This window comes from Dermochelys coriacea, chromosome 1, assembly GCF_009764565.3.
Source record: "Dermochelys coriacea isolate rDerCor1 chromosome 1, rDerCor1.pri.v4, whole genome shotgun sequence".
Lineage (NCBI taxonomy): Eukaryota > Metazoa > Chordata > Testudines > Dermochelyidae > Dermochelys > Dermochelys coriacea.
The window spans coordinates 247,860,418-247,878,573 of NC_050068.2; the positions used below are offsets into that span (position 1 = coordinate 247,860,418).

An 18,156-nucleotide genomic window follows, 5' to 3' on the forward strand; every position below is an offset into this window, starting at 1 on the left:
ATTTTCTCTTCCTGCTACTGGTATATTCCCATCCGTAGGGGTTGTGGGAAGAGCTCCTGTACCCTGAAGCCATGAGAGCATCAACACCCATAGTTATAACAAACTGGTGGCAGTACATTTGAAGTGGGGTTCAGTGAGGGATTCTAAATCTTCATATCACCTCTCTGTCAAGGCCCCACAGCTTCATGGCTTGGATACATACTCCTGGCTGGGAGATCAGAAGCAGTGTTGTGGCTGGGAAAGGACAAGAAATTACAATCCTTCCTCTACTCTTGACTTCCCATTAAGGCATCTGGGATTCCAGCAGTGACTGGATTTAAATGGAATCATGCATTACTGGCAGCAAATGAATTGTACCTTGAGGTTTGGGTTTGGTAAGCTTCCCACAGGGCTTTGAGATGGTGACAATTTTCTGGCAGTCAGCATTGTGAAGGGCTCTCTTCAGGTTCCCAGTTCGAGTCTTCAAGGCGGTATTCAGGTCACATTCTCCCCAGGCCTGGAACTGGTATTTACACTCCGCTGCAAAGAGAGTGTGGGAACACATCGAATTTTTAAAAAATAATCATGGAACATGAATAAAATGTTACTCAAGTGTAACCAGGCACATACTGCCAGTAATTTCAGGCAGGTGGATCAGACATCCAAAGAAAGAGGTGACTGGGGGCAGCAAAAATTCAAGGGACATTTTGGGAGGTAATTTTGCCCCCCAAATATGAGCAAATTTAAAAGCATAGCTATCTTGCTCTTGCATGTGTACGGGATTAATGTTATAAAAAAAGAAACTACATTTTAAATACTGAAACTACAAAAGAAGAGACAATTTAATGGAAAACATCCTCCAGATTCAAAAGGCCTCATTCTCCACCATAGAATCTCAGGGTAGAAAGGGACCTCAGGAGGTCATCTAGTCCAACCCCCTACTCAAAGCAGGACCAATCCTCAATTTTTGCCCCAGATGGCTACATGACCCCCTCAAGGATTGAACTCACAACCCTGGATTTAGCAGGCCAATGCTCAAACCATTGCATCTTGCGGCATCATTTACAAATGAGGTATGAAAACTAGCAAACCAGAATATTTTACACGTTTGCGCAGGTATAGAGGACTACACAAGGTATGAGAGAGAATCAGACCCTTAATATCTATTTTTTCTCATCAAGAAATTAAAATATATTAAACCAAAAGATTATGCCACTGTTTATCTATGACTCACTGTATAAAGTTGTATGGCTCTATTACTGCAGAGGTGGCCAGCCAGCTGATTACAAGTTAACTGACAAGACTTTTTCCACAGAATAGTTCTCACTAGTGAAGAGTTGGAGCAAAGAGTTCAGAGGATATGATCCAGCTCAGACGTGCAATTGTATGTATTTCTGAAAATTAACTATCCAAACCTCTTGAGTTTGCAAAATAGGGCCAGAAAAACCACAAGTGCCCAGGTGCAGCACTGGATCTGCCAAATCCAAAATTTCTGCACTAACTGTCTGCTGCATTCATTGTAGTGCCATCATCAGTTCAAGTCATCCAAGCTGTTTAGTAGAGAAAAGCCGAGTCTATAGGGGCAACCATATACCTGAGTCCTGATAACATAGCTTGTCCGGGATGGAAGGAAAAACACTGTCATATCTTAGTCTTTCATGGATTAAATGCTACGGCCTTTATCCACTCCCCAGCAAGTCTCGGCTGCTAGCACAAGGGGCTGCACATTTTATATCATGTTCCAGTGTGGAGACTGCAGTAGCAATGGGGGGTTATTCACAACTGTGGAAAGGCAATAGACAGCAACTTTAACATGCTGCTTGGCCTCTGGTTGGGTGGATGTCCTGCCAATAGGGTCCCTCTGATAGAGCTTGGTGAATATTAATTCATCATCATCATCGTCATTATTATTCAAATTCTAAGAAAAATGCAGTTTCAGAGTGACCAAAACCACTTGTGAATTACAGACAAATTTGGCAAATAGTTTCAGTCAAAGAAAAAGAAAGAGGAACATTTTTGTCAAAAAATGTTTAGTATTGACATTTTTGAAACAAACCATTTTGTTTTGAAATATTGATTTGAATTGACCCAAACAACTTTTTTTAAAAAAGTTTTTCATTTTGGCAAAGATAAAAAAAATCAGTTTCAGTTCAAAACTAACCATTTCTTTTTTTTTCAGATTTTTCAGCTTGACCACCACATCGACAAATCAGTTATTTGCTCAGTTCTACCCTCTACAGTGAGTATCCTGCCTTCTGATGGACTAAACCCAGGGTGACTCAAGCCCTGTCCTTGAAGGCCTGTAAAATCTGCCTTCTCCTATAGAGTATATCTCAGTGCATCACTTCCTGAATGGGCTGTAATCAGAGCTAGTGAGATCCCCCCTCCTTTGTCCAATCTTCAAAACTCAACAAAAATAAAACAGAATTTAAAAAAAAAATCACACAAATTTCCATTTTAAAAGCCATTTTTCATTTAAAAAAAAAAAAGTTAGTGAAAAATTTCCAACAAGCTCTAGTTGTACTGAACATGAAGCACTGCAGAGAAAGGCAGACCATACACATCGGCCCTCGGCCCAGGCTGAGCGCACACAAAGGGTCACTTCCCAATACTCAAGTTGGACATAAAGTGAATCACTCAAGACAGGGCAACCCTTACCTCCAAACTGCTTCTTCCAGTTGCAGGGGATCTTACATCTTTGGGTCTTCATAGTTTGTTTGCACTCGGCTCCAGTGCGAGTGCCCTCGCGAGTCCCTAGGCCACAGTCTCCACTGGTGGGGACACACACGCTCCACTGCCACTCCCCACAGTCGGACTTCTTCACTTTCTTCTCTGGATGGAGCCAAGAAAACCGAATCAAAACAAGAAAAGTGGTCATTACCCAGCCAAAAAAAGCCACTCTAAACAATCACAACAGGGAAACCAGTAAACAAGAGACTCTTGTAACATAACTGCCTTAAATTGATCAAAATTGAAGTTCTCTTCACAAGGTGCTGCAGGTTGTAGGTTGACTGACTTTCTAAAGGCTGACCTCGAACTGACTTCAGACCAGGGTGGATCACTGAGGCCAGGACAATTTCCCCGTGAGTGTGATGCCTCTGAGTCATTGCAGGCAGGATTCACCTCTCCAGAAAAGGGAGTCATCTAGAAGTCATCAGGGATCACTAATCTTCATACACACACGCTCACAAAAGAGGATGTTCTGCCCCCTGCTGGTGGCATATCAATATTTTCAGATTAAATATCAAGTACCACATGGGCCAGGAGTTTATGCATTAATATAGTGTTCCAAGGGGGATTTGGTGTATGCAGTGTTGTAGCCATGCTGGTTCCAGGACAGTAGACTGACAATGTGGGTGAGGTAATATCTTTTATTGGACCAACTTCTGTTAGTGAGAGATACAAACTTTCCAGTTTACACAGAGCTCTTCTTCAGGTCTGGGAAATGTACTCCATGGCACAGCTAAATACAAGGTGAAGCAGATTGTTTAGCATAAGTAGTAAAAATGTATTTCAAAGGACCATTCAGAATGAAGTGGCCACTTAACACCTCCCTAGACATAGGTGGAAAATGAGGGGCAATAAATAAAAATTAAAAAAAAAAACAAGCTGGGGAGAATGGGGCTTTGTGGATTATAGATTGTTATAAAAGGTCATAAATCCCGTGTCTCTGTTCAGTCCATGATTTTTAGTGTCTAACAAAGTTATGAATGTAAGCTCCCAGGCTCAATTTTTGAAGGTGTTGAACAGGTTTCCTTTGTGGATGAGGACTGAGAGGGGAGTGAGCGCTTTGTGAAAAGTGTTCACCCACACTCAAAGGACAGGTAATGGGGTACAGGCCTTTTATCTTTGTTGTATACTATACTTCATGTCAGAACACACTGAATTTTGGAGGCAGAGACGTAAGCTAGCAGGAGAAGGATGTGTCAGTATATCTGAACATGGATACAAATTTCATTACTGATGGCTACCCTACTACTTTTATAATGGTCCAAAATATATCCAAACACCTCCAAACATAGGTGTTATAAAGGTCCAGTGCACAAGAGTGCTGGTGAGAAACTGGACTTCATTTCATATTGCATGATCTTAGTCCGCTGAGAGAGATTAGCCAAACTGCCAACCCCAAGTATTCAAAAATCATGAGTCGGGCCTCAAAATATCATAAGATGTTTTAAATAATACATTTGAGCTCTTTTATTTGCCTTTCAGTTTTTTCACCTTTATGGTTCATATTTTCCAGTATTTCTCTGTACCCACAATGGCTAGAAATGCACTGTCTGTTTTGAAATGAAAGCTCAGATTCTGAAATATTCACAGGTCTCTCGGCCATAGGGCTTAAAGAAAAATGCCAAAAATCATGACTCTCATGATGCAAAGCATACGAGTTGGCAACATCCAGGTCTGAAATCTAGGTCTGAGTTTTCCAGCTCAGGACTGTCACTATTTAAAATAAGGACTGGGTCACTGCTGATCGAAAGCAGTTACCACCAGACGTGTGTTTGTCAGGTTCTACATGAAACAAAGTCTTAGTCCAATTCCTAATGGATGGGTTTCCATGTCACATAGACAGGATTTTTGTTGTTAGTACATTCAGAGTAAATAAGGCATTCATGCAGTTTTAAACCAGACAGTCCTCTTTATGTTTGGCTTGTCCAAGTTGTCCCTCATCCAGTACTGAGACAAAACCAGATGTGGTTTTGTCCGGGATCAGATAGAGGACGCCATTTTGAAGAGTGTGCCACTCTGCCCCTGCCAGAATGACCACACACATGCACTGTGTGTGTGAGGTCACGCCAGCATGGGCAGGGTCACGTTGGCAGGGGCAGGCCCATGCCATTCCCAGAAGTACCATAATGTCTGGTGTTCCGGGAATGCATGAGTGGCCACTCTAATTCAGAAGCCAACAAAAGAGCAAGGTGACTGAACCACACACTCTACTGGGGACCTCTCCAATAGCCCAAGTGATCTTGAGTCCAGGGCAGTGCTGGGGAAGGCTGTACTGTTGCTGCCATGCCATCCCTGTCCTCTGAGTAAAAAGAGAACTTCAGTCTCCACGGCTGTCAACCTGGCAGCTTTCACAGAAACTAATTTCTTACTCCCATTTAAATGAAAACATGTCACTGCAGCAAATCCCATCTGTGTGTCAAAAAGTTAATGATTATCCTGAATTTCATAACAAAACTGAAAGCATCTGACATTCTTCTATCCATGGAGTCTTCCTCAGGGAAAAGAGAGAGTGAATTAAGTTCAATCTTGGTATGCAATACCACAGCCATTGTGTACTAGGAAATAGTATGTAATACATAGACTTCCTAATGTACCTTAATCCTAATGCCAGTCTGTTCAGTTATTCCATTTCTGTGCACCACACACAGCTCTCTCAATGTACTCACACCTTCCTGTCAACTGTCTGTAATGGGCCACTCTCTTACCACTTCAAAAGTTATTTTTCCTCCCTTGGTATCCTGCTGTAAATTGATTTATCTCGTTAGACTGACCTCACACTTGGTAAAGCAACCCCCATCCTTTCATGTATTTATATCTGCTCCTGTATTTTCACTCCATGCATCAGATGAAGTGGGTTCTAACCCACAAAAGCTTATGCCCAAATAAATTTGTTAGTCTCTAAGGTGCTACAAGAATTCCTCGTTAGTTCTCCCACTGTACTTCAGTCTGGCCTTACAGGGACTCCTGCTATTCATTTTAGTTCTGGGTACCCAAATTATGGAAATGTACCTCAGACCTCATATGCACCACCCTGTTATTCCAGACTCGCTCTCTCACTCAGAAATCGCCAATGGATTTCAGACTTAATCTGCAATAATCCCTGCTTTCTAAATCCTGTGTCTTTGTGCACATTCCTGGCAATACACTTCAGTCTTGAGCTGCAGAATTCCTTGCTATTTTAGTCCTACCCAGCTATACAGTTCTGCCAATGCACCTTAACAGCAATGTACATTATCCCCTCCTAACATCGCCTCTTTCCTGAGCACAGTATCACTTTTGTCAAACAGTGTACAGGTTTATAATATGGACATATGTCCTCAGACTAGGTGACAGAAATTCTGAAGCAAGGAAGAGGTCAACATAAAATAAGAGGCAAATCCAAAAATCCATTCCAGCTGGGCACCAAATCCAGGTTACATTCTCTTTTTCTTTTTTCCATCTTTGTATTGAAAGGAAATGAATAACTCAAGGAATCTTCTCCCTAATTATTGCTAGGGACTTGTCCTGTTGGCAAATATTTTTTTTCAGTCATGGATGAATCTGTAACTCGGGTTTGTGCCAGCCAGGTTTGGATTCTGAGGTGGGATGGAATGTCACATCTATCCAATGGAGAAGAAGCAAATGGTACTCAAGAAACTCCCCCACATGTAACAAACTATTTTCTTTTAATTATTTGAAGGGGAGAAACAAGTCCATGCATCCCAAAGGTAAAATACAGTGAAAAAAAGTTTGTGAAACATACTGATAAATACAATAAAGACATTTTGGCCTAAATCCTCAAATATATTTAAACATCTAATTCCCATTGAATTCCAAAATCAATTTCAGTGGGTGTTGGATGCCTAAATAACTTTGAGGATCTGGGCCTTAGAAACTAGGAGCTTGATCGTGACCCCACCAAAGTCAATAGGAAAACTACCATTGACTTCAGTAGTGCAAGATCTGGTCCTAGGCTCCTGTCTGCTACCTCCCAGCTCCATATCTACTGCACAATTGGTTACTTTGTACCTTACCTGGTTTCTCTTTTTTGCCAGCCTCAGTAGTACCCATGGCCACCAGAACGAAAATGAATGCCAAGAGGGTGGCTGTGAACATTCGGCACCGTTGTTGTTGCTGATGCATTCTGGGGATGGGGGGAAAGTATGGTGAGATTCGAGTGAGGGTACATAGGGAAAGATATGTCAGACAGCTTGAGAGAAAAACTCCAATCAAACATTCTAATGGAGGGGTACTACCAAATGGTGAGAGACTATGCATTTCAGTGCAGCTATACTTAGGGACAAGAGGAGCTCAAACAGGTGAAGCACAGGATCAACCCATTGGCCAAATGTGTACAGAGTTTTCCACTTCCTGCACAGAAGACAAAGTCTTTGAAATCTTCTTTATAGCTGCAATTCCTTATTTACCATTTTCATCCCAAATCCACTGCATTCCCAATGCAACACTTCTGTTTTACCATGTAGTGTATATGTATATGTAGTGTAGCTGTAGCCATGTTACTCCCAGAATATGAGAGAGACAAGATGGGTGAGGTAACACATTTTATTGGATCGATTTCTGTTAGTGAAGGAGAACTGAAGAAGAGCTCTGTGTGGCTCAAAAGCTTGTTTCTCTCACTAGCAGAAGTTGGTCCAATAAAAGAGATCAGCTCACCCACCTTGTATCTCATAGATAATACAGTAATTCTTTTATGATTGCACAAGTGGAAGAAATTTGGGGAAAATTATAGACTAATGATTAAAGTAGGACACAGAGTAAGGATTCCTGGATTCTACTCTCAGATCGGAAACAGACTCATAATGCAATATGAGCAAATCACTTAACGCATGTCTCAGTTTACACATCTGTAAAAGGAGGACAATGCTACTTAACTGCCTAGCCAAGGTTCAAGAGGGTGTTTAAAATATCAATTACGTCAAAGTGCTTTGGGATTCTTTGATGAAGATTATAGAGATGAAAAGTGATATTTGAATCATCATTGACCATACATCATTAGAGCTCCCAGGTCATACTTACACTTTTCCTTCTCCTTAAATTAATATCTATGGATAAAATAGGTTGAACTAACATGCCCAGAATGGGCAAACCATAAACAGAAAGTGTTTTCCCCTAGACTAGACCACACAACTAGCCATGCTAAGTGATGTTCAGATCTGGACTCGAGGGACAACATTCAAACACAAATATGAATAAAAACATATTTGCTCAGTGGTGAAATGTCACTTCCTAGCCACCCAGCTGAATCACTGCACAACAACCAGGACTGATTGCAGAAGCTTTGTTTGGAACATCAGACCTGCACAGTCAAAGTTTTTCAGGCAAGACCCATTTCCTCTTTCACCTGCCTTGCTGCATTTTGTGCTGCAGTTTAGGCATTTACTGCCTAGGAGGAAGCAACAGGAAGTTCCAACTACCAAGACAGCCTTAAAATTCAACCAAATTTATATTACAAATAGTGTTGCATGAAATGTTGGGGGCAAATCATTTATTCGCTGAAAAATGCAGTTTCAGGTTGACAAACTATTCGCGAATTTGGGTTGAATTCAGCAAAACGCTTCAACTGGAAAAAAATGCAGGGAGAGGGGTTAAAAAAAGTCCAAATGTTTCATTTTGACATTTTCACAATGAAACGTTTTGGCTTTTTGTTTCAAAACGACATTGCATTTCAAAACGTAGTCAGATTTTTTTTAAGGGAGTAAAAAATACTAACTGTTTCATTTCAGATCAAACAAAATATTTCTTTCAACCCAAAATGTTTGGCTTTTTTTTCATTTTGTTTTAGCAAGAAGAAACAAAAAAATATTCTTTTAAGTCAACAAGAAATGAAATTTGTTTCTCTTTCCCAAAAAACAGTCAGGTAAATCATTTCTGTAGTAAGGATAAAAAAAATGTCAGTAGAAAACTGGGGTTTTGACTACACAAACAATTTCAAGGAAAGTGTCTGCCGCCTTGAAAAATTTTGATTTTTCCATCTAATAACTGACATTTTTTAGTTTCAGAAGTTATCAGGCAAAGTTTTTGGGGTTTGGAGGGGTTATTTTCTTTTAAATGAAACATCAACATATTCCAAGAAAGAAAAATTTTGATCTAGCAATGAATCAGTGATCTATTAGTGTCAGTCCAGTTCTTGATGGAGTGGTGTCCCTAAAACAAACACCAACAAGACAGGTGGCACTAATGGGTGCCCTTGATAACTTGTAAAAAGAAAAGGAGTACTTGTGGCACCTTAGAGACTAACAAATTTATTTGAGCATAAGCTTTCATGAGCTACAGCTCACTTCATTGGATGCATGCAGTGGAAAATACTGCAGGGGGGGGATTTTATATACACAGAGAACATGAAACAATGGGTGTAACCATGCACACTATAAGGAGAGTGATCAGGTAAGGTGAGATATTACCAGCAGGAGAGGAGGAGGGGGGGAGAAAAAACCTTTTGTAGTGATAATCAAGGTGGGCCATTTCCAGCAGTTGACAAGAACGTGTGAGGAACGGGGGGGGGGGGGGAGGGGGAGGGGGAATAAACATGGGGAAATAGTTTTACTTTGTGTAATGACACATCTACTCCCCGTCTTTATTCAAGCCTAATTTAATGGTGTCCAGTTTGCAAATTAATTCCAATTCAGAAGTCTCCCACTGGAGTTTGTTTTTGAAGTTTTTTATCCTTGCAACAAAGCCCGTTGCCAACTGCATCCATATATCTATTTAGGGGACACCATCAGAGGGCCTAATCATATCAGCCACACTATCAGAGGCTCATTCACCTGCACATCTACCAATGTGATATATGCCATCATGTGCCAGCAATGCCCCTCTGCCATGCACATTGGCCAAACTGGACAGTCTCTACGTAAAAGAATAAATGGACACAAATCAGACGTCAAGAATTATAACATTCAAAAACCAGTCGGAGAACACTTCAATCTCTCTGGTCAATCGATTACAGACCTAAAAGTTGCAATATTACAACAACAAACCTTCAAAAACAGATTCCAGCAAGAGACTGATGAATTGGAATTAATTTGCAAACTGGACACCATTAAATTAGGCTTGAATAAAGACTGGGAGTGGATGTGTCATTACACAAAGTAAAACTATTTCCCCATGTTTATTTCCCCCACCCCTACTGTTCCTCACACATTGTTGTCAACTGCTGAAAATGGCCCACCTTGATTATCACTACAAAAGCCCCCCCCCTCCTCCCCCGCTGGTAATAGCTCATCTTAAGTGATCACTTTACAGTGTGTATGATAACACCCATTGTTTCATGCTCTCTGTGTATATAAAATACCCCCACTGTATTTTCCACTGAATGCATCCGATGAAGTGGGCTGTAGCTCATGAAAGCTTCTGCTCAAATAAATTTGTTAGTCTCTAAGGTGCCACAAGTCCTCCTCTTTTTTTTTTTTTTTTTTTTTTTTTGCGGATACAGACTAACAGGGCTGCTACTCTGAAACCTGATATCTTGTGACATTTTCAGCAGAGTAACCAAGGAGTAAATGGGCCTGGAGGCTGAATTACCTCTGGGTAGTCCGCAGAGTTCAAGATTGAGGCACACTAGTAGTGGGGCATCTAATACGTGGGGAACATTCACGTTGTGGCTTCCTGTGCACAGTCTGTTCTCTGGATTGATAGAGAAATTTCCCTCTCTGGGCTAACAATCTGGCAGCATTCACAGGCACTACTTTCATTTGGGACCTTTCACCTGTAAAGACTTGCGCTGCCTTCAGAGAGCACTGAATCCAGCCCTTAAAGCATTTGTAAATTGAAGAATACAAACAGTGATTTGATTTTCTGGAGCCATCCTATATTCCTACTGTAGAATTCTATAGGATAGGTCAAAACCTATATCAAGGCAACCATTCCCTATTCTATTACGCAGGTTCTTAGAGTACTCTCCATGGACTCAACCCTATTAAAGAACCCTAATGGTTTCATTTTTTAATGTAAATTCTTACCTTCCCCATTCCAAAAGACAACAACAAACAACAAACATTAGAAGAAATTTACACTTGAGAGAGGGGTCTAGGTCTCTAAGTAATGTCTGTAAACTTCAGTTTAGAAGCATATATACACTATGTCTGGCAGTAAATATAGTAAAACAATATATGGGCAAACTGGAATACATTGGAAATCTATTCAATAACCAAAGAAACATCAGGTGATTTATTTTTACGTGTGTTTGGAGTCTGAAATGCTTTCTCTACAAACTGAAACCCTATGGAAGCTTGATTCAGAGGATGTGTCTGGTACCTCAGATCTGCCTGTGACAGCACAAGACCAACTTTGAAGTTTTTCCAAGCTGCTGAAGCAAAGTCTGAACCTGAGGGCATACATTTGCTTGTAGTAAAGGCTGGCAACCAAGTACCCACAGTGCCTCCTCAATGAAATGCAAGAAACGGGAATCATGTGCCATAACGCACAATGCTTTTCATTGCATCAAACAAATATCTGTAATCTGATGTCATTGGTTGCAACGACAAAGTTATAGAGGCTGGCAGGGATAGTGCTACAAACAGGCTATAGGCATCACAGTATCCCCTGTCTGGAGGAGCTGGTACCAGATGTAGAAGTTTCTCAGGAAGGTGGGAAATCCCAAACCAGGCTGCAATCATCTGTTGTCAAAAGCACACATGAGTATTTTCATACTAACTCCTTCAATTTTCCTTGCAACTATTAAAGCTTTCTTGCAGACGGGGGTTGTTTTTTAAACAAAAAAGGACATTTTTTTGTAAAAATGACTTATTTTGAAAATAAAATTTCTTGAAAAAATTGAGCTTTTTGTTTTTTTGGAAAAAAATGTGACTTTTTTATTTCGATACTTTTGATAATGTTTCCAAAGAAAATTTTGATTTAAAAATATTGCCCAAAAATGTAGCAATTTACCATTTCAAACCTTGTAAAATAGAAAGAACTTTGATAGTTATGAAATTTTTCACACATTTTTATTGTTTTTTTTATTATTATTATTTCAACAAACTCTCATAAATAGGGCTAAGTGTGCTGAAGGAAAAGCTTTTTCTAGAACCCTGTGTGAATGATTGGCAGCCACATTCACAACCAGCAGAAAGATGCAGACAAAATGGGAGAAAGAAAATGACTTTGGAAAAAGGTGGTTTTAAGAGGGGACAGTGAAGCAGTGAACGCATGATAGAAACAGATAAAAGCAGAAAGCAGTTAGGACAGTTTAAATGGTGTGTTGGACTGAGACTGATAAAAGGAATAGAAAGCATAAGACAGAAAAATCACAGACACAGCTAAAAGACGAAAAAGGAGTAAAATAAATTGAGAAGAGAAACAAATAACTAATAGAGTTAGTAAGAGTGAGAGAGTGCAGTGAAAACATGAAGCCGATAGTGAGAAGAGAGATGCAGCTTTGCTGAAGTTCATTGTAGCAAGTGGCTTCTCCTGAGGAAGACGCGGTACAGGAATTACTGTAATTTAATGATTCATTTCACAATCAACTCTGGTGGAGAGAGAAAAGTAAAAGCAAAACAGAAAAGTGGGTGGCAATCAGAAATGGATCCTATTTCATGAGTTCAGCTTCACATCAGGTGTCAGAAAATAAAACCAGCCAGAGATTCTGCAGTTTCTTAAAGGCCTTCTGGTTCTGGGTGCACCTCAACTATCCCAGACACCTCTCTTACCAACTCCTCTTAGTCCTCAACCCATATTTACCATCACACTCATCTCCCCTGACTTTCTTCACCATCTTGGCACATTGCCGCCTGTGATGGGCATAGGCCACATTAGTTCAAGCAGGGGAGGGGTTAATTCCCTGCAGCAGCCTGCCCACCCCAAACGTGCTTAATCTGCCAGTTAGAGGGAGTGTTTGCACCCAGGCCCATCAGAGCATATAGTTAAGCAGGAAGAGTTAGCTTGGGGTTGGTCACAGGAACAATATCCTGTGGCGGAGTGGCTTAATCTGACTAGAAAGAGAGAGAAAAGCAGAAAGGCTGTATAAGCACCCATGGGACAAATGGGAAGCCAAAGGACTGAGGAAAAAACCTTGAGAAGAACAGAAAGAAGTGGCCATGGCAAAAAGAACTGAAGGGGTTCAGTGCTTGGATCAGACACCCACTTCATTTTCAGGGCCAGAACTCCCTGGAGATGGTGGGCAAGAGCTGCTCTTCAATGCCACAATACCAAGATGGAAGCCTCACCCCCACCCAACCCCCCAAATTACTCCAATTTACTCTCTCATTCACATCCCTGTACCCATCCTCCCTTTACTTTCTCACTCCATGTCCACAGGTCTTTGTTGCTTCGAGACAATTCAGGGTGTAAACTGTGACATGGTGTCACCACATAGGAGAACAAGTGCCATACTGCACCCCTTTAACAAGCATCGCAGGTGTGACCCCAGCAAGAATAGCATGTGCAAAGGAAGGATATTGGACAAATCTGTTTATGCATCCCCCCATGCTCACCCTTCCTGTGGTATTGGTTCTATCTCATGAGACAATCCTGCAATTCTGAAATATTGATTTATGACACAGTGGTGTCCAACTTCTTCAGTCCAAGAGTTGAACAGAGGTCAAGGAGCCACAATCAATACTTCAGTGCAGATTCTCTGTCTTGTTCTGCTTAGGTGGCATAAAGGGAAGGGAAACCACATAAGTCCCCTGAGGGAGTGAGGGAGACCTACCAGGTCTGGATTTAGGGGCAAGCAACCGCTTGGGGTGCCAAGCTTGGGGGGTGCCAGGCTTGGGGTGCTGTAAAGTATTCAAAAGTTTAACAAATGGAGTGGGGGCATCAGAGATGCTCCTCATCTGGGGCACCATTTGGTCTAGGGCTGGCCCTGGTCCCTAGCATGCATAGTCATTATAGTCAGCTCCTACAACTTCATCCCACTAGCCTTGATGCAGGGACATGTCAAGAGCAGAGAAGGGGAATGGCTAGAGAGTGCTGTGGTACAGCTTTCCCCACCCAGTCTATAGTCCTTCAAGGACCACTGCCAGCTGGTGCAAGTCAGAGCAGCCTCAGGGAGCTTTAAACAGTGGTTGATTTTCAATTTCTCTTATTCCGCCCCATCCCTGGGCTGTTCTGGGTGGACGTGTGCGGCGGAATGGGGTGGGGGGAGGGGAAGGTAATAAGAGCAATTGAAAACCAGCCACTATTTAAAGTTCCCTGAATCTCTACCTTAGTGCAGGTTACAGTGCACTAGTCCTCTAGGCTCTGACAGAGCCTGTTGAGCTCCTGTCCTACTCTTTCTTGGGCTCCCACAGCCTTGCAGATAATGGAGCAACTAGAGCTACTCTCCTATGATGCAGCGGGCAATCACCAGGAGAGCTGCTGAACAACTGACAGCAGCTACTCAGAGCTCACACTAGAACAGCTTCTGGGTCTAAAGGGGAATGGTGGGAGGCAGTGCCCCCTGGTTACAGTGCTGATTCATACACTTCCATTTTAAAATCCAAGGGTGCAGCTTAGGGAACACATTTTCACTTTGCAATCAAATACACCATTTGCTTCTGAATGCAATCACCTTGGAGGGCCACAATTTAGAGACCTGAGGCCTGCAGGCTGAACAACACTGATATAAAATGAACAAGGGAACTGAGAACAACATGACAAGGAGAACCTAGGAAAAAAGTGATTAATATTAAAAGAAAAAGAAAAGAAAAGAAAGATTAAATTTTCTTAAATAATGCCCAGTTAACATACCCAATCTGGCTTTGTTCAAGTAAATAAACCAGAGTAATTAGTTTAGTTGTGGATCACAGTTCCCCTTGCCCGTGATATTTGCATAGTTGATTGCATGTTTGCCTTCAGCATCAAGCTAAAGCAGGTAGATATGCAGCAGACATTAACACTTCCAGTTCCTTGGGCATAATTCATAGTTTGGGTTGATAATAGGGGTCCATAGTTGCATGAATTCTGTCATTCAATGTACATCATACTTTGGGCTGACATAAAACTCAAAACTATAGCTAGTTGAACAATTTTCAACAGAGCAATTTTCCGTCAGAAAATGCTGTTTCATCAAAATTGAAATGTTCTGAGGAAATGCATTGGTTTCAATGGAAAATTTTCAAAACACTTCATTTCAATAAGGTTGGAATATTTTATTTTGAACTAGTTCAACAAAAACTTGAAACTGCATTTCCTTATCATGGGTGCATTGCCTTATGAGAGTTCTAGTTTGGGCCTCGATTGTTTCTATGGGCTCCCTGGAGGACTGTATCTCCCACATGCATTGCAAGACTCAGTGGACAAAACTGCATGTGGATTCAATGGCTGAACTACATCCCCATGATACACATGGAGTCCTGACTCCCCTGATGCACACATATCAACCAATATATAAGCCAGCTAGGAAATTGCAGTTCATGTTCTCTATCAAGCGGACCTGCTTTCTCCTGCCCCAGTAGATCACAAGCCTGAGGAGATGGGGATCCATCCATTTGTTGCATTCTCCTGCCTAGTCAGGTTTTCCATTAACTCATATCAATGTCACTATTTTTTCTCTTTCCCACTCCCTGGAATGCATCATCAGCTCTAACCATATTATGTTTTCTGCCTATGTTGCTGGAAATAAACAGTAACTTTCTAGTGGGGCAGATGATTTTCAAAGTGACCCTGAATTAGAGTTCGTCAAACCATGGAAAAAGCATGAAAAAGTTTTTTGCTTTCAAACTTGTTTCATTTTGAGAGTTCAAAATACAGGAACTCCTCACTTAACGTTGTAGTTATGTTCCTAAAAAATAAGACTTGAAGCGAAACGATGTTAAGCGAATCCAATTTCTCCATAAGACTTAATGTAAATGAGGGAGTTAGGTTCCAGGGAAGTTTTTTTCATCAGACAAAAGACTATATTATATTTATACACACACACACACACACACACACACACAAAGTATAAGTTTTAAACAAACAATTTAATATTGGTACACAGTGATTATGATTGGTTTCAGAGTAGCAGCCGTGTTAGTCTGTATTCGCAAAAAGAAAAGGAGTACTTGTGGCACCTTAAAGACTAACAAATTTATTAGAGCATAAGCTTTCGTGCATCCGATGAAGTGAGCTGTAGCTCACGAAAGCTTATGCTCTAATAAATTTGTTAGTCTCTAAGGTGCCACAAGTACTCCTTTTCTTTTAGTGATTATGATTGTGAAGCTTGGTTGAGGTGGAGGAGTCAGAGGGTGGGATATTTCCCAGGGAATGCCTTAATGCTACATGCATTTACTAGCAATTGTCTGAGCCCTCAAGGGTTAACTGTCACACTCTACAAGGCAGCAGGAAAGGAGGGAGGGCAGACAGACACAGAGACACACACCCTGTGTGTGTTTGAGAGCTAGAGATGCACATTTCCCCTTTAAGTATGAAGAGTGGGGTCAGAAGTACACTGCCTTGTTAATTAAATCAGCAAGCTGAAACCTGCCGCAGCTGCTGCCTAAGGAAGCAGCTCCCTCCATCTGTGTGTCCCCCCTGCTCTATGGAAGATGGGGTAAGCGGGGTGCAAGAGCAGGGGGAGTGGGACACCCTGACATTAGCCCCCCTCTTCTTCTTCTTCTTCTTCTCACCTTCCCTCCCCCCCCCCCAGCAAGCAGGAGGCTTGGGGAGCAGCTCCAAGGCAGAGAGCAGGAGCAGCACATGGCAGTGGGGGGAGGGACAGCTGAACTGCTGGCAACTGATAGCCTGCTGGGCAGCTGGGCTGCTCTACAGGGAATTTAGGGGAGCAGGGAGCTTATAGGAGGCTGCCGGTCCACCCTGGTTCCAAGCCCCCACCAGCTAGCTGCAACGGGCTGCTCTTCCTGCAAGCAATGGACAAAGCAGGCGGCTGCCAAACGATGTTAGAAGGGAGCATTGCACAACTTTAAAAGAGCATGTTCCCTAATTGATCAGCAAGTAACAGCGAAACAAGGTTAACAGGAACGACTTTAAGTGAGGAGTTCCTGTAGATGCATTTTTGTTTATTTTTCAAAAATGTTCATGAAGTTGATCATTCTATTTTTTTAAAAAACAAAAATAGCTATTGAAACCAAGTACTGAAAATTTTATTTAAGAAAATATTCATTTAATGAAAAACACTGTTTTCAATTAATGAAAAAATTTGTTAGAAACAAATCTAACAGACTCTCCTGAGAAACAAAAATTCTGAAAATGTCAACTATTTTTTTATGAAAATGTTCATTTTTTAAAGGAAAACTTTTCATTCAGAAAATTCAACCAGCTTTACTGTAAATAAACTGAAAATTGTAAATAAGCAATTGCCCTTTGCTATGCTCAGTGGTGCACTTTTATTTGAAACATTTGCTTACTACTGTATGTCTTCCCTTACACACATATCAACTCTCTCTCTCCACACATGCACACACACACACCCTTACTAACACAGGGTACAAAATATTGTGCAAGTACAAGACGAAGGAACAATGGCTAAAGAACCATTAAACTGAGAGTCTAAGTCAGTGGTGGGCAACCTAGGGCCTGTGACAGTAATCCACTGGCAGGTCATGAGACAGTGTTTACATTGATCGTCCACAGACACGGCTGCCTGCAGCTCCCAGTGGCCGCAGTTCGCTGTTCACAGCCAATGGGAGCTGCGGGAAGCAGCAGCCAGCACGTTCCTGTGGCCCACACCACTTCCGGCAGCTCCCATTGGCCAGGAATGGCAAACTGTGGCCACTAGGAGATGCCGGCAGCCATGCCTGCGAACAGTCAATGTAAACACTGTCTCACAGCCCACCAGCGGATTAACCTGATGCGCCGTGTGTGGCCTGTGTGCCACAGGTTGTCCATCACTAGTCTAAATAGATGCAGGTCCGAATTTCCAAAAACGACTAGATATTTTGGGTGTCTCCATTTCTGAGTGTCTAGTTTGAAACATCTCAAAGAGGGTTCATTTTCAGGGAGCTTTGAACACCTTGCATTGGACAATCAGGGCTCTTTGGGGACAAAGGTGGAGGGGGGGCTCCTCAGGATCTGCAACAGCAGCAATATTGAAGTATTCAACCATCATAGTTGGACGGGGGGGAAAGCATCCACAATACCTGGCCACACAATGGTTGGCTCAACTCAAAAGCCAGAGACTGATGACACCGGCTTATGATAACCATGCAGTTTTCCTCCTCCCAACATTATCACACTCATATACACCTTAATAACAAAGGTTGAGATTAAGAAATTAATTACTCCAGTAAAAAAGATAGATTTCCCCAAGTTCAGATGTCATTGACTAGGTTTCCTAGTATGGTCTATTTTGTTCATATATACTTTTCCTCCAGAGAACCTTAGGCAGAGGATTAAAAGCTTTGGGGAGAGACTAGTGCTGTCCCTATAAGAGTAGTCCCCCTTCCCGCTGGCCTGTATTAAACATAGCATGGGTACAGAGGCTGTTACTCATATGTAGATCCCAGACCAGTGCATCGAGGCCTAAATTTTTATAATTTGTCTTCAAAATCAATCTCCTGGAGGCAAAGTGAGGTCAATTATATTGTTCAA

General features: G+C 41.7%; 1 protein-coding gene across 2 annotated transcripts in view; it reads right to left on the reverse strand.

Annotated features, from left to right (window-relative positions):
- The window catches only part of PTN (pleiotrophin), a 127,367-nt gene that overhangs the window by 29,562 nt on the left and 79,649 nt on the right, over window positions 1-18,156 (reverse strand). For both annotated transcript variants that reach the window (XM_038400344.2, XM_038400336.2), the window contains exons 2-4: window positions 6,723-6,832; window positions 2,638-2,811; window positions 358-519 (exon numbers count right to left, since the gene is read on the reverse strand). In XM_038400344.2, coding sequence (XP_038256272.1) covers window positions 358-519; window positions 2,638-2,811; window positions 6,723-6,831 — 445 coding nt within the window. In that variant the 5' untranslated portion in view covers window position 6,832. The remainder of the gene's footprint in view (window positions 1-357; window positions 520-2,637; window positions 2,812-6,722; window positions 6,833-18,156) is intronic.